Source organism: Amblyomma mixtum, chromosome 2, assembly GCF_055824585.1.
Source record: "Amblyomma mixtum isolate Tamu chromosome 2, ASM5582458v1, whole genome shotgun sequence".
Lineage (NCBI taxonomy): Eukaryota > Metazoa > Arthropoda > Arachnida > Ixodida > Ixodidae > Amblyomma > Amblyomma mixtum.
Window position 1 is genome coordinate 31,919,134 of NC_143013.1, and position 15,808 is coordinate 31,934,941.

At 48.8% G+C, this 15,808-nt stretch overlaps 2 protein-coding genes across 3 annotated transcripts in view; both read left to right on the forward strand.

Moving 5' to 3' along the window:
* LOC149358852 (filamin-A-like) overlaps positions 1–1,170 on the forward strand; it is a 43,555-nt gene extending 42,385 nt beyond the window's left edge. The window contains exons 4-5 of the mRNA XM_089571017.1: positions 136–335; positions 1,033–1,170. Coding sequence (XP_089427143.1) covers positions 136–318 — 183 coding nt within the window. The 3' untranslated portion in view covers positions 319–335; positions 1,033–1,170. The remainder of the gene's footprint in view (positions 1–135; positions 336–1,032) is intronic.
* cher (filamin A protein cher) overlaps positions 1,033–15,808 on the forward strand; it is a 57,234-nt gene continuing 42,458 nt past the window's right edge. The window contains exons 1-8 of one of the 2 annotated variants that reach the window (XM_089571014.1): positions 1,033–1,230; positions 1,997–2,237; positions 5,273–5,473; positions 6,127–6,264; positions 7,715–8,163; positions 9,755–10,015; positions 11,416–11,536; positions 12,337–12,455. In XM_089571014.1, coding sequence (XP_089427140.1) covers positions 5,392–5,473; positions 6,127–6,264; positions 7,715–8,163; positions 9,755–10,015; positions 11,416–11,536; positions 12,337–12,455 — 1,170 coding nt within the window. In that variant the 5' untranslated portion in view covers positions 1,033–1,230; positions 1,997–2,237; positions 5,273–5,391. The remainder of the gene's footprint in view (positions 1,231–1,996; positions 2,238–5,272; positions 5,474–6,126; positions 6,265–7,714; positions 8,164–9,754; positions 10,016–11,415; positions 11,537–12,336; positions 12,456–15,808) is intronic. The other variant, XM_089571015.1, reaches the window with a different exon arrangement.

A 15,808-nucleotide genomic window follows, 5' to 3' on the forward strand; every position in this document is an offset into this window, starting at 1 on the left:
CCAAGTCTTTGCGCAAAGCCTGAAGTAAACTTATCCGTTTAACTATAGAATTAATTAGTTCAGCGGTGGTGTTGAAGGTGTGCACTTGTAAGCAGAGGGAGTGAAATGTTCCTAATATTTACCCGTACACCACAGGCTGTGGGCGCCCTGGTGGACGCTCTTGCACCGGGGCTTTGCCCAGACTGGGCCAGCTGGGACCCCAAGAACGCCCTGCGCAACGCCAAGGAAGCCATGGACTTGGCTTCCGAATGGCTGGGCGTGCCTCAACTCGTCACGCCTGAGGAGATGGTCAACCCAAAGTGGACGAGCTGTCCATGATGACCTACCTCTCACAGGTACGCCTTTTCACCGTGCTGTATTTAACTGGTGCGAGTGTGTGCCATGGTAATTTTGCACCATGACCTTCACGTATACGTTGTTGTTTTGAATGTAGAAGACACGTGCAATTGCTACACGGTTGCCTGACGACAGCTAACATTTCCATGCGGATGGCTTTGTTTTTGTGTACTTTTGAGCGATGTGTACTTTAAGATCACCTGAAGCGCCTAGGGAAGATTGGATTCCTGGCACCCTCGAAGCTAACACGTTCAACGCACGGCATATAATTCGGCACACCAGATCCCACGATTTATACCACGGAAGATGTGAAATGCAGCAGAGCAGTCTGTACTGCCATTCCTTAAAGTCATCTCTCAAGCCAAATCACAGCGCCGGGTATTTCTCTACAGTTGTGAAAAAAAAAAAAAAATCTTTGGAAGCGGCGTCCCGTACGCACATCTTCGTCAACTAATCTATTCGTCAACATCTTTCCGAATTCTTATTGAAAAACCTGAGGCAGTCTTTAGTGCTTATTACAGCGCTTCCGTTACGTGACTTCAGAGGTAGTGGGACTGTTTCTATAGAAACGACAAACTGTACTACGTTTTAGCGAGAATCAAATGATTTTCTGATCATTCTTGTGTTGTCTGCGACAGCACTGATCGGCATTGCACTGGTCAAACGAATCACAGCCAATTTCCCCGTGGCTTGCAGTTCCCCAACGCCAAGCTGAAGGACAAGGCTCCTCTGCGGCTGCAGACGAACCCTGCGCGTGTCCGGTGCTACGGCCCCGGTATCGAACCAACAGGCGTGGTCGTCGGTGCGCCCACAAACTTCACCGTGGAGACCTTCAGCGCCGGTCAGGGAGAAGTCAACTCTTTCGTCGATGCGCCAGGAGGACAAAAGATTCCCGTAAGCATCAAGAATTGATCGGTTCGCCTTGAGCATTATGAATGGAGTGGTGAGCGGGGCAGGACTGGTAGGGGGGGGGGGGGGGGGGGGGGGGGGGGTTGAGGAGGTGGACGAGGAACATGTAGCTACCTGTACCGCGCTGACAAGTGTAAACTGATTCAATCGAACTTTTGTGCTATTGAATTGCTGATGGATTCTATACCACGCTCTAAAACGCTCTTCATACCCAGAAATTTTGAAAAAAAAAAAAGCATTTTTGAACGGAAAAGAGTTTATGAACGCCATTTGTTCATATATTGTAAGATTTTGCTATAGCAATCATTATATCCGCAAACCTCCTGTCGGTGGGCTTGCATTTTTTTGCTATTAAGGTTTTTTACTATCGTTAAAAGGGTTTCCCATTAGTTTTCTATGGCAGTCAACTGCTCGGTGCAAGCAATGGAAACACTACAAAGAAAGATTTTGCTATATATCGGAAGAACGGACCACTGCCTTCAATATTTCCATATCAGTACCTTGCAGTTTTCCAATATTCAAAACGTTTGTTCAAGAATGTTGGAGGTGTCAAAAACTTAAGGCTCGCTTCTGAAAGATGCCCAGGGACAATTCACCCGTCGATTCGAAACCGGGAAGCTATATACGGGATAAAAGTACTCGATCACCTGTTCTGCATCAAGGCCAACGTAGAACGAAAAGGAACACACAAAGCAGGTCCAGCACTTGCTCTGGTCGCACTCTGTTCGATGACCTATGTGTCGCGCCACAGGTTGACATCCGGTACAACGATGACAAGGCCAAGACGTACACTGCTACGTACACGGCCCTCAAGGAGGGACCTCACAAGGTGCACGTCCAGTTCGCCGGCAAGAATGTGCCCAAAAGCCCCTTCCCGGTTAAGGTCGAGGGTTTCGCCGGCGACCCCTCCAAGGTCAAGGCAACAGGCCCAGGTCTCCAGCCAACGGGTGTCAGCGCCGGAGTGCCCACATACTTCGACGTCTTCAGCAAAGGTATGGTTACATTTGAAGGATGCGCGATGCTGTAATGTTTATATGTTTAGTTTATATGTTTATATGTTATATGTTTGTTCGTTCAGATTATGTATGACCAACTGGCCCCACAGTGTACTCTGTTATATGTTTAGCTTGACCATTGTATACTATACCAGTGAATGCACAGCAGTTCAAAACTGAGAGCTTGTTTGCCCTTTGGGCAGGAAGGTTATAGCTGGGTCAACGCCGCGTAAACCAACCCATGTCTGGACTTCAGTGTCTGGGCTGCAATACATTTTGGTCATTCAAGGATTAATCAATCTCGGCCATGCTTGCAGGACAATTAGAAACTATTAAAATAGTCGTTTCAAATCACACATTCAATTTTTCATCGTAGAAGACTCAGAGACTTCGTCATTAGCCGGCGTACCTCCACTGAACAAAAACTGGAACCCTGGTCTCCGGACCACCTCAGTAAACGGCCAGTAGCTTACAGCTCATTCTTATGCTTCTCATCAGCCCACGCGTGCTGATAACATGCCATATTCAATGATGTGTACAGGTGAGACATGAGCTGTCGTGAGGGAGAAGCGTCGCTATAACAGCTGGGGATAACAATATCAGTCACGTTGTAGTGACGGCAGTCCAACGGTCAGGAAGACACCAACCAGTCTTGGAAACGAAGCTCTTTATTTGGGCTGACTTGCGCCCGCAAAAGAACTGACTCACTCGGCGGCGGCGTAAGCAGCAAGCGTGCTCGTCGGTCGTCGAACTACGAATGTCCGCCGCTCGCGGCATCGCTCAATTTAAAGCCGGCAAGGAAACTTCCAGATAACAGGTCAAGATCATCTACGGTAATCTGGAAAAACCTAGATGCAGCCTTGCATGGCTGCGAACAATCGAGATTAGTCTGGTCGCTTCTCGCGCCACGAACAAAAGTGATAACGACCCTTTCCTGCTGTCTTGAACGTGAACGAACAAACACTGCAATGATACGTGGCATTACCCCCTACCAAAAAAGCATCGCCTCGATGCTTTAAAATGAAAATAAACACGGAGAATGCTAGCTTCGAGTCCTTTAGCATTCATAATAAGGTTTAAAGGCAGCGGTAAAAGCTTCAAGTCTGGCCGTGTCGTCGTCGTCGTCGGTTTTGTCGTAGTTTTCGTCGTCGTAGTTGTCGTAGTCGCAGTTGTCGTAGTCGTAGTCGTAGTTGTCGTAGTCGTAGTTGTCGTAGTCGTAGTTGTTGTCGTCGTCGTCGTAGGGGTCGTCGTCGTCGTATCGTGGTCGTGTCGCCGTCGTCGGTGTTGTCATAATTTTCGTCGTCGTAGTTGTCGTCGTCGTCGTAGGGATCGTCGCCGTCGTAGGGATCGTCGTCATAGGGGTCGTCATCGTAGGGGTCGTCATCGTAGGGGTCGTCGTAGTTGAGGCATAGTCTTGTGTTTTCGTTGATGGAGAATCTTAGTTCTTGCGCTCATAAGCAACCTCACCTCCAGAGGCTGCTTTATTCAGTTTAACCTTCGGGGCCTGGGGGAGCGTCCACGCACTGCGTAGCCTCGGCTAGGAGATACAAAGCGCGGTGACGATGGCGACGGGGAACGTGATAGGCGGCTGGGCGGTGAGCATTCTTCCCGACGCAAAAACTCCTCGATTTCCGCTGGTCGCTGGCCGGGTCGGGGTTGGTGGCACCCGGGGCTGCTGAATAACGATTGGAGTAGTCGTCTGGGGCAAGCTCATGGTGGACGTTGCTACTCGATTTCGCTTCCGGGTAGAGTCCGGCAGAGTCCCGAACTCAGGTGCGTCCCCTTGCAGGCGTCGGCTTGCGCGGTGGACTGGACTCAGGTCCTGCGGTAGATGACTCAGAGGGCTGGCGTCACGACTTGTTGGGGGTGTCCGGAACATGAAAGGCTACCCCGCACCTCCACCAGATGTCACGTTGTAGTGACGGCAGTCCAACGGTCAGGAAGACACCAACCAGTCTTGGAAACGAAGCTCTTTATTTGGGCTGACTTGCGCCCGCAAAAGAACTGACTCACTCGGCGGCGGCGTAAGCAGCAAGCGTGCTCGTCGGTCGTCGAACTACGAATGTCCGCCGCTCGCGGCATCGCTCAATTTAAAGCCGGCAAGGAAACTTCCAGATAACAGGTCAAGATCATCTACGGTAATCTGGAAAAACCTAGATGCAGCCTTGCATGGCTGCGAACAATCGAGATTAGTCTGGTCGCTTCTCGCGCCACGAACAAAAGTGACCCTTTCCTGCTGTCTTGAACGTGAACGAACAAACACTGCAATGATACGTGGCAATATGTTTAGTTTATATGTTTATATGTTATATGTTTGTTCGTTCAGATTATGTATGACCAACTGGCCCCACAGTGTACTCTGTTATATGTTTAGCTTGACCATTGTATACTATACCAGTGAATGCACAGCAGTTCAAAACTGAGAGCTTGTTTGCCCTTTGGGCAGGAAGGTTATAGCTGGGTCAACGCCGCGTAAACCAACCCATGTCTGGACTTCAGTGTCTGGGCTGCAATACATTTTGGTCATTCAAGGATTAATCAATCTCGGCCATGCTTGCAGGACAATTAGAAACTATTAAAATAGTCGTTTCAAATCACACATTCAATTTTTCATCGTAGAAGACTCAGAGACTTCGTCATTAGCCGGCGTACCTCCACTGAACAAAAACTGGAACCCTGGTCTCCGGACCACCTCAGTAAACGGCCAGTAGCTTACAGCTCATTCTTATGCTTCTCATCAGCCCACGCGTGCTGATAACATGCCATATTCAATGATGTGTACAGGTGAGACATGAGCTGTCGTGAGGGAGAAGCGTTGCTATAACAGCTGGGGATAACAATATCAGTTTCATCTAATGCACACACAGTTAAGCGCGCCTGAACATTTCAGGAGCTTCTCAGTCTTATGTTCCGCTGTTCTGTGCTATTTGAATAGTGTGTTCGCCGGTTGTGAAGGGAAGGGCGAGAAAATGGTCGCGGCTAACTCTCGCTCCTCCGCCTTCTTTTTTTTTTTTTGTGAACCCAAAAACCAGCGGCCGGCAAGGGCCAGGTGGAGGTGGAGATCGTGGACCCGAAGGGCGGCCGCAACGCCGTCCCGTGCCGCATCAAGAAGACCAACGAGGACGAGCACCACTGCGAGTACGTGCCCGCCATGGAGGGGCCGCACCAGGTCAACGTGCTGTTCGCCGGCCGACCCGTGCCCAACAGCCCCTTCAAGGTCAACGTCGGACCGCGTACGTCTTGCCCGCTCAGTCCCATTACTACTTCGTATGTTCTCTTAAATATGAACGTATCGCTCCCTCAGGAGCATCATTTAACTCTAATATTGATAAACATTAATGAGCCCTCGATATTTTCCCCATCTGTACTTTTATAACAAAAACTGTTTCCTACTGCTCATTGATTGATTGATTGATTGATTGATTGATTGATTGATTGATTGATTGATTGATTGATTGATTGATTGATTGATTGAACAGATAAACCGGTCCTCTAGAACAGGTCTTCTGTCCTAGAAGATGAAATGGACATGTCCTGCTGATGCCCGTTTTCTTCTCTTCCTTTAAGCTGTAGGATAGCATTGACCCGTGTCTGCTCCCTAGTCCGCTCTTCTCTTCTCTCCTCTTTGAGTAGCGTGAATTCCGCTATAACGCGACCAGTTTCCCCGCGTTGCAACACATTATGAACTTACGAGCAAAGATTTGTTACGAAGAGTACCGCAGTCGAGCGAAGCGCGTAGGACTTGTGTACACACCGCGGGCTCTTCTCGACCGGAAAATATTTGCTCCTCTGGCCGCCCGTCAGTGCATGTCAGCAGCGCGCAGTGTAGAGGGTAACCAGGACGGCGGAGGAAGTGCCACTTCCTGTTTCGCTTTCGCCCGTGCAGCCTGCAACCCTCGGCGCGTTCGTGCCTCCGGGCGAGGCCTGCAGAAGAACGGTGTCCGCGTCGGAGACGTGGCTGACTTCAAGGTGTTCACCGAGAACGCCGGCGAAGGCGAGCTGCAAATCAAGGTGCTCGGACCTGGTACGTATCCCCGTCTCAACGCTTATTATTGCATCGTCACTTCCCTTGAAGGAAAGGAGTGTTAGAGTATGTCGAACGTTTCTTTTTATGTCCTGTTTGCGCCTCTTTGTGGGACTTAATGGTGGACGCAGGCTTTGAAGACAGAATTCACTAGCACTGGGTGTTGCTTTAAAACGATAAAATTTAACTTCTTTTGTTATTAATGGTATGTGAAACGTAACTCTAAAAACCAGAACAAAGTAGATCTAGGGGCATTTCGTGATATTGATTCGTGAAATACTTATACTGTACGTAGTGTGTTGTAAACCTCACCTTTGTGGAAAAGGTGTTAGACGTGACTACAGAATAAGCCCGTCTTAGTGTTTGCCGTATCCACAACTGGAAACGTCGCATGAAGTGGCTTTAAGATAGCAAGACTTTCTGGTAAGACTGAAAGGCGTTAACTTACTCAGCTTAGTCAGTGCTTCACGAATGAATTTCTGCATTAAGAACTAAAAGGTAACAGCGACATCTTGTAGCGAACCAATCCTGTAGACTAATTTGATGGCTTGTTGGAGGCCCTTCGAGCTTATAGAGATGTCGGCCTAGTTAGTGCTATTCTGTCCTACTACTGAGTATAGGGGGAACGCGAAGGAATAAAATTGAGAGTAGAGTTGGTGGTGGCAGCGATGGAGAAAGATGTTACCCAACCGATCCTCGCGAAGTAGAGCACTCGAATTCCGAAGCAGGAACCTTACATATGTAGTACATTGAGTGTCTTCACCGCATCGTCTGTTGTGCAGCAGCGAAGCCGCACTTAAGAAGAGCTGGGCACTTGGTGGTCGTTGGATTTATTTCGTGAGGATACTGTGTTTTCATGGCAAGTGCATCATCATAGCCGTTAAGTTCTGCTGCAAGGACTTACACCATTCAAGGGATAAGCAGGTCGACGAACTCACTGGTGAAGCACTCTATAAAAGTTCTAAAAAAAAACAATTTTCTCGACTTCGAACTCCTAAATCAACCTTCATGCCTTATTATTTATTTATTTATTCAACGTACCCTCAAAGGCCCTACTTCGGAGGTATTACATAGGGGGGTCCAGTGTAAAAAAAAAAGCATGTATAAGGAACAAACAAGCAAAAGAACAATAAACAGGCTAGGTTTAACATGGAAAATTAATTAAGCACAGAGTAAAAAAGAAGCAGGCGACGTCCTCACCCTGTCACTGTCCTTTATTTTCACTTGCTTTTTATTTATGCTATCAGCTCCTTCATTAACGTCGTCACCCTGTCATTGCTTTTATCTTTCTGCCCTTTGCTAAGGCAAGTGACGGGACCGATCACCAGGTTCAATCATGAAGCTGTAAATTTTGTTACGGGAGCACTAACGCAACGGGCAGAAAATGTCTTAAAAGCTCCCCCGCTCTGATGTTCAGTTCTTGAGTCTGTGTTGCCTCCTCCTCTCCAAGGCGGCAGCGTCGAGAAGGTCAACATCACGCCCAAGCCGGACAAGACGTACGAGTGCAACTACGCGCCGACCAAGGAAGGCCGCTACGTGGTCATGATCTCGTACGGAGGCCAGGAGATCCCCCGCAGCCCCTACGAGGTGAACGTGGGGCCGTACAAGGAGTCCAAGATCGTCGCCTACGGACCGGGCCTGTCCGGAGGCCTGGTCGGCTACCCGGCCACCTTCACGGTGGACACCAACGGCGAGACCGGCCAACTGGGCTTCGCCATCGAGGGTCCATCGCAGGCCAAGATCGAGTGCTACGACAACGGCGACGGGTCCGCCGACGTCAAGTACTTCCCCACGGCGCCCGGCGACTACGCGGTGCACGTCCTCTGCAACGGCGAGGACATCCCCAAGTCGCCCTGGATCGCTAACATCCTGCCCCAGAGCACCTGCCAACCAGACAAGGCAAGTGCGCAAACGTGTGGATATGCTCTCACTGGCTTCCGCTGCGAAATTCCTTACTATACCGCAAGCGGTAGTAAGGAATTCGCCCCTTTTCAAGCTGCACGTAGATTCAGTTAAAAACTATTCAAGATGTTTTATTGCAATAGCATTAGAAGACTCATCGGCAAAAAAAAAAAAAAAGTGTAGTTGGTCATAAAATTCAATCACTTGCTCGATGGAAGTACGTGGCATCACTAGACTGGATAATTCCCATTAGCTGGACGGACGTGATGTCACCAGACCGGAACATCACTTCTGGTAAAGGGATCAACAGTCAATGTAATTAGGTGTCTCTGTAAATTTTATTGTAATAACTTTTTCCTGGAAAACTATTAAAACAAAGAGGATATTGAGTGCGATCACGTGGGGCGCAATTGAAGCTCAAGTTTAGTGCACTCTTACTGTTCCTTGCAGGTGCATAGCAGCGGTGAGTTAAAGTGGGGCATTTCACAACTTCGCCCTTCACGTGCCAGTTGCTATAAGGCACTACAATTAAATTTTTGGACGTCTACCTTCTAGAAGTCTAACTTCTAGGCACAAAGGTGCTTGTTGCAGTTCACTAGATTCTAGTGGAAATAGGGGAATGGCTGAAATAAATGCTGCGATTTTTCGAGTATTTGGCGTGGTATGCCGCAGCGGAGACGACTACAAAGGGATTGACGAACGCTATGACCTTGACCGTTGTGGCTCTTGTCCTGAATGAGGCTCTACTTCATTGCTGTGTCAGCAATCTGCGATACGCTCACCGGTTCAGGTTTAAGATTATGCGTTTTCTGGTCTCCATTTTTTTCTTGCACAAGGAGAACACGAGCTTCAGATATGGTGCCTGAGCACCGCGTCGCAGCTGCTCGTCGGCTCCCCATGCTTTAGAGGCGTCGTTGCGTTTTCTTCAGTTGACCCGTCTATCAGAACGCTTTCCACTGAGCGATTAAGTTTCTTTGATGAACACATGACCACCATTATCATCCGTTCCTTTCCGTTTAGTCCCTGCCTCCCGCATACGAAACTTCCCTTGGCTTACAGACCAGTAAACCGGATGGTGTTTCGGTTAGCATCCCGATTTCCCTCTTTTCTGTTCTATCTTTGCTCGCTTCCTGGATGCTGGTGTCTAGTTCCGCATCCGCTTCGCTCTCATTAGGGAGCCTGTGTTCGAGGGAAAAGTTACACGGAAATATAGTGGTGCCGCCTTCTAGTAGCCTGCACCTGCAATCAGATTTCAGTGCGCCCCTCTGCCCTCAAAAGCCCCCTTGGCCACAATTGTCGGCATAGGCTCCGGGATGAACAGTTATTCATTCTGGAACCCTAGCAACCAGAGGTGTTACAAGAGACATTCATCATTCAAAATGCGTCTCTTTCTAAGAACCACCTTGACTACAAAGCTCAGAACCGAAGCTTTGGATTGGGTTCAAGGATTACCAATTGTTTATCCTTGTACCCAAGTAACGAGAGTAGTGCCAATGAACACTCGTGAACCACGTTTCCACCACTTGGTGCTAAGACCGGGTCTCGGACATCAACGGCCTGAATGCATTTCTCCCTCTTTGCGTCCCAGGTGGTGGCCAGCGGACCCGGCCTGCAGCCCACGGGTGTGCTCCAGGGCCAGCCGACCCAGTTCACGGTGGACGCACGCCAGGCCGGTGGTAAGGCTCCGCTCGAGGTCAAGGTGGCCGACTCCCAAAGCCGACCCGTCGAGGTCAAGGTCAAGGACAACGGCGACGACACGTACACGTGCACGTACAAGCCCGACTCCAACGACAAGCACACGGTGCAGGTCAACTACTCCTGCGTCGCCGTGCCCGGAAGCCCCTTCCGGGTAGCGCCTCCGCTTCACTCTCTCCTCTCTCTTTCTTGGTTCTGTGGCACCGTGGTCCCTGTGTTCTACTTCCTCAATTCCTTCCCCCATACTTTAACTCTCTCTTGCCTCTACTTAACCGGGATTTTTCTTGCCTGCGCTCATAGGTTAAAGCATTGCATGCACATCAAAGAAGCTACTGCTGTGTCAGGACCTGAAGCACGTAGCGGACGTATACACTGTCTCGCACACTTTGCTAGCAGTGAAGTAGAAACTAGACCTGTTGCCAGCAAATCAGGGCCAGATTTCTCATAACGCCTAGCAAGTAAACGAGGCTTGTGACAGGCTCGAGCCCGTGAAGCCAAAAGGTGACAACCCAAATGGTGATGATCGCGAATTTTTATGACGCAAGAGCAAGCTGGTCAAAGAGCGCCATGGCACAAGATGTTTCCGGTCGGATGATGCTGATGGCCAGGATGACAATGATGAAAACGCAGACACGTGTGCTAGTTGGCGACTCGAACTGAAATGGATATTGTAACTGCTCAAACAAACAGGGACTCAGACAAGAAGACACGCCTTGAAAGAAGAAGGAAGGAAAGAATAAACATTTATCAAATCCGGAAGGAGGTGAATGCAGCGGTATTGGTGGATTCGAATCCACAGTCCAAGACCTCGGTAGCCTGGGCTGATTGGGTGGCGATGGTAATGAGCGCCTCCTGGGTCTCCAGGGCGGCGTTGGTAAGTAGTAGCTCCCAATGCTCCCAGGATGCGTTGCGCGGCTTTACGCATTGCGGTTTGCGGGGACATGTCCAAGTATTTTGTGTTAAAGTAGGCATGTCTCCTCACCATGGGCATGTCTCAGAACATTGGGTAGGGTGGATACGGTGTGAGTGGTGGAGATTTGGAAATGTTAGATTCTGCATGAAGGAAAGGATCGTTGTCCTGTCTCTTCTTTACTGCGTCCCTCTTTGTTTGCGCAGTTACAATATGCATTGCAGGCGATGATAACAGTATGGCACAAAATATAAAGAGTACCAATGAATCACAAGCCGTCTAATGCGCGAGTAGGTTCGGCTTCCGATTTTTTTTGACGCCAGATGTAGTTTTCATGCTTGCGTTAGCAAAATGCGAGACAGTGTAGAGATAACCTCACACTATTCGCTTCGTTTTTGGCTTGACTCGACAACTGCTGAATGCTTTCTGTCTTCATTCCTCTTCTTTTTTTCCGACTGCTGCCTGCTGCCTGTTGCCTGCCGACATCAACAATCAAAACTTTCTGACAAATCGGATATCTGTACGAACTCTCTACTTTATTTCCGAATCGCGGCATGCTGAAATGCATGCCTATTCTAAAAAGTATTTACCTTGTTTTTTCAGCAAAGTAACCATGCTCCTTTTTTTCTCTCTATCGGTGTCAGGTCAACGTGGCTGACAACACAGATCCAATGAAGGTGAAGGTCTACGGTCCTGGCGTGGAGAAAGGCGTGACGTCACAGACGCCCACCAAATTCTACATTGACTGCAAGGCTGCGGGAAAAGGTGAAACAAAAAATATCCCTTCGAATGTTTGCTTCTATAAACGGTTGGGAAAGTTGACAATGGGTGAACACACCGGTAGAAACAACGTGCAATAAACCAGACTCCTTCTGTAGCATGACAGTCCGCTCCGACGTGTAAAAAGAACTTCACCTTCCTTATCCATACCTTCTGTAGCATGAATGCTTACCTGAATACCCCTGAGTAAGATTCTAAGCAGCCTAAAATATGACCCCCGTTATTGTCTGTATGGTCTTTCTGTGTGCGCTGGGCCATGGTGTCCATTACCTGTTTTCAAGTATTCCTCAGACGTTTCGCTTTACCGCTATCCAAGCGGCACTTGATGCGTCTGGCTAGCTGACGAACCTTTCGTTCAAAGGGCATCATCCTAATGGTTACTTTGGAGCTTGGGACATGCTTTGGTACTAATTTCTCTCATGAATTTTTGTATGGACCATCTCTTATAATAACTCCTGTGATGCCTTTTTCCGGGAATCACCGCATCAAAATTTTAGCTTCTAACTGTAAACTCGCTGGGGCGACGATCGTTCAAGTATACAGTGTGCGAAGCGTCGAAAATAAAAAAAGAAACAGGGCAAACAAAAAAAAGGTCACTGTATCTATCTTTTGTTTCCTCTCCTTTTATTTTCTTTGCTTCATGGAGGACTAGACACAAATTAAGGTAAGCTGTCGTGTTTAATGATCCGTGCCAAGGCTATCTCACTCGAGACCGAAATTCATTGTGGTACCATGTGCGCGCCCTGTTTGACGCCGTACGCGTTGTGCTCACGTGAAACTCGCAGCCAAGCCCAAGGTTAAGATCACGGATGAGAAGGAGCGGCCAGTGCAGGCCAAGGTGACGGACAACAAGGACGACACCTTCACCTGCAACTACACTGCACCCACTCCGGGACCGCACTACGTGAGTACACTGCACCCGAACTGCACGCATTGACGTCGGTGGAGCAGACAGGGACCGTACACCCCGAAACTGCTTATAAACGCGTGTAAAACGACCACACACTTTTCTAGAGCGCCCGAACGTCGCACAGGGGAGTACAACAGTAGCGTCATTTACGAGTGGCCTAGGGCTCTTCGCAACATTTTATAGTGCATGTGAACTGTCAAGTATCGTGGCTTACTTCTCATGCCGAAACGCTATATGAAGCCATGGGCAAGCAGCGCCACAAACGCACTACAGAACGCGTCATTCGAGCGCTAAATACAAGTATGTAGATTTCTGTACAGTTCGGGCCGAACAGCACGCGAACAGGACAATTGAAACGCGCGCACAAAAACACAAAAGTGTTACCCACTGAAGAGGAATCAAAGGTGGAGTCTAAATTAGCACTCTCAAAGGAGCGGCCTTTACACTTTCGATATTAAAATCAGCTCCATTAACGTTCAGTCTCCGTCAACTAAGACCTTCTGTTTTCATTGTTTGTGTTTCATTTGACGCTAATTCTGTGCGCAGAAACAGTGGCACACTCTTCCGCGACAGTCAAGACGAGCGTTATGACCAAGTAAATAAAACAAATGAAACAACGGAGCACAATTAACGATTGACGGTGCTTGAATTTTCGTTTGGGCGCTCAGTTAATGTAAAGAAAAGAAAAAGTAATTTCCCGAGATGGCCCGTTGATTTTATGTGTGACAGCAACGTTGATGTGGGTCTGTAAGCACACAGAAAAAAAAAAACATATAGATAGGCCAGAGAACTGAAACTCTTTTCTTCTAACCGTGGCAGCATAGACAGCCTCATCTTGGAAGATAAATGGGGGGGAAATGGATGTGAGAGGGAGACGACGAGGCAGGTGAGGACAGTTAGACTGTGCAGCTGTTTCCATACTTGTAACAAGAACATAGCCTTCCTGAAAACGAAAAAAAAAACGAAAGAATATAAACAACAGCAACAACAACAAAAAAAAAGATCAGCGAGAAGACAGCCTGCTTGCAATGCGCCTCTTGACTAAAACGGTCTCGCTTCGTCTTTCGCCGCACCGCACGAAGCTGTCGACGTTTAGTTTGCTTTTTGGCTGAAGTCCAAAGAAGAAAGAAGCACAAATGAACGTAAAGTGAGGAAGAATTATGCATTTATCAGCCAGTGCTGGCTTTAGCAGTGACAAGTAGACACTTCTAGACGTCTGAGTCTCGTACTGGAATTTGTTTGCGAGATGCAACACAACCCACTAATTTGCATTATTTCCCCCCTAATTTTGATGGCTGAATACATTTTGCTTCTGCGGTGTTCCCGAATACTTAACAATGTCTTGTTCTGTTTTCTTCCCCTCTTTTCATATCCAACATAGAGCAACTGTACTATACGTTGTGATTATCACACAAACGGTAACGTCTAGTGTGAAGACATATGAGGGAACGACTATAGCTAACGCTAGAAAGTAAGTCAATGTACAGCCGTCCACTGACCTGTCTAGAAAGCTCCAACTCCGTGCCGTTTGTGTTCCGCAGCGCGAAGAGCGACATCTAGCGGCAGCGCGTGGTTCAAGATAGCGCATGTATGATGCTCAGATACTCAGAGATGCGCTATCTCGAACCAGGCGCCGCCGCTAGACGTCACTCTGCACGCTGCGGAGCGCAGACGGCACGGAGTTGGAGCGTTATGGACAGCTCTGTGGACGACTGTACAAACAATACCTCATTCTGCAGAAAGGCTCAGTTGTAGCAGTCTGATGCTTTAATTAAGGCTCTTCAGGGCCCCTTCACTTCGAGCAGCCGAGCGCTTGTGTCTCGTAAGTAGATAGCGCTATCCTGGCAGCTTTTTCCGCCCGTGGCTCTGCCTGTTTTGTTTCATATTTTATTGCCTCTTCACGCGGTGTCTTTGCGCTGTTGGTCCAAATTTAAAGACTCCTGTGGCTCCTTCCTCGGCTTGAGCTCCGTCCAAGCGCTGCGGCGGTAACACAAACAAGCAAGCAACGTCCCACGCTCGCATGCAGAAGATTCCCAGCGTGACGTCTTCTCTGCTAGGCTCGTCAACCGCGTAGAAGAAGAATAAAGTAGAAAGAGGGCGAAAAAGAATTTTAAAAAGGCAATCAAAAAATAAAAATGCAGAGGAAACCGTGGCTCCCCTTTCGGCAGCTCACCAGAACGTCGTAAAGGAAGCTTCTAGTCTTGGCTTTGGGCCCGTGCGAGAGAAAGCATACACCGCAACGCCTACCGGTCTCGGTCGGCGATAGATGCCAAGGCCGGCACATAGAGAGGGAGAGGGAGGGATGGTGGAGGGAAGAGGGTGAAGCTGGATAGCATCCTTCAGGAATCCTCGTCTGCGTCCGTGCAGCACATTTATCTGGCCGACACAGGCGACGGCATGCCGAAGCCGGGTCCCGTCACTGAAATGGCGCCAGACAGACCCGCAGCAGACGATAAACAACCGACAATTAAGATGGGTGCACGATACGAGGCGCGCTGAAGAGCATCAGTGCTGGACAAAGCTTGCTTTGCTCGTGAGCTTAGCGGTGCGCACTTTTTGCGGGATCTGTTCGCACTAGATACTCGGTTTACTGCACTGTGTATTCATCGCTCTGGTTACGGAAACAGGATATGGTTTTCTCGATGAACTACTGTATAGCATACTACCGGGCGCTGCTATGCGGACATAAGTGGGGAGCTTGGGCAGGCGATGACACAGTGAGTGGGTGAGTTAACGGGGAAGTGAGTGCGTGAGTGGGTGAGTGAATGGGAAGTTGGGTGATTGACTGAGGGGGTGATTGATGGTGAATGGGTGAGTGAGTGAATGGAGGGGTAGTTGAGAGAGTGCGTGAATGAGTGGGAGATTGAGTTTGTGAGTGAGCGTGAATGAGTGAGTGAACGGGTGAGCGAGTGCGTGAGAGAGTGGGTTAATCTGAGTGAGAGAGTAGGAAAAATGGGAGAGCGATAAGCTAGTGGCATTCTGTTCGCTGCGCAGTTGGATTTCCAGCCAGCGCACGGCAAGTTGTAAATGTATGTTTAGAATCATGCATATCTCGCGACACAAATCGACTGGCGTAATTTACATCGCGGGGTCGCACGTACGCGCGTTCAGCCCGAACTATGTGGGCCAGCCTATATAAAGCACGGCCCTCGGCTCCTAATGTTCGGATGGAACCGGTGCGCCTCATTAATTCCGAGGGACGAAAATGGCCCCAAGCACTTCAGCAACAGCCGCGAATCGCTTCTCGGCAATTTGTAAACAAAGCAGCAAGAGATAAAAAAGTGTGTGAGGACGAGCATGAGTCCATGCAATGTTTATTATTTTTTATCACGAGCTGGTTTAACATA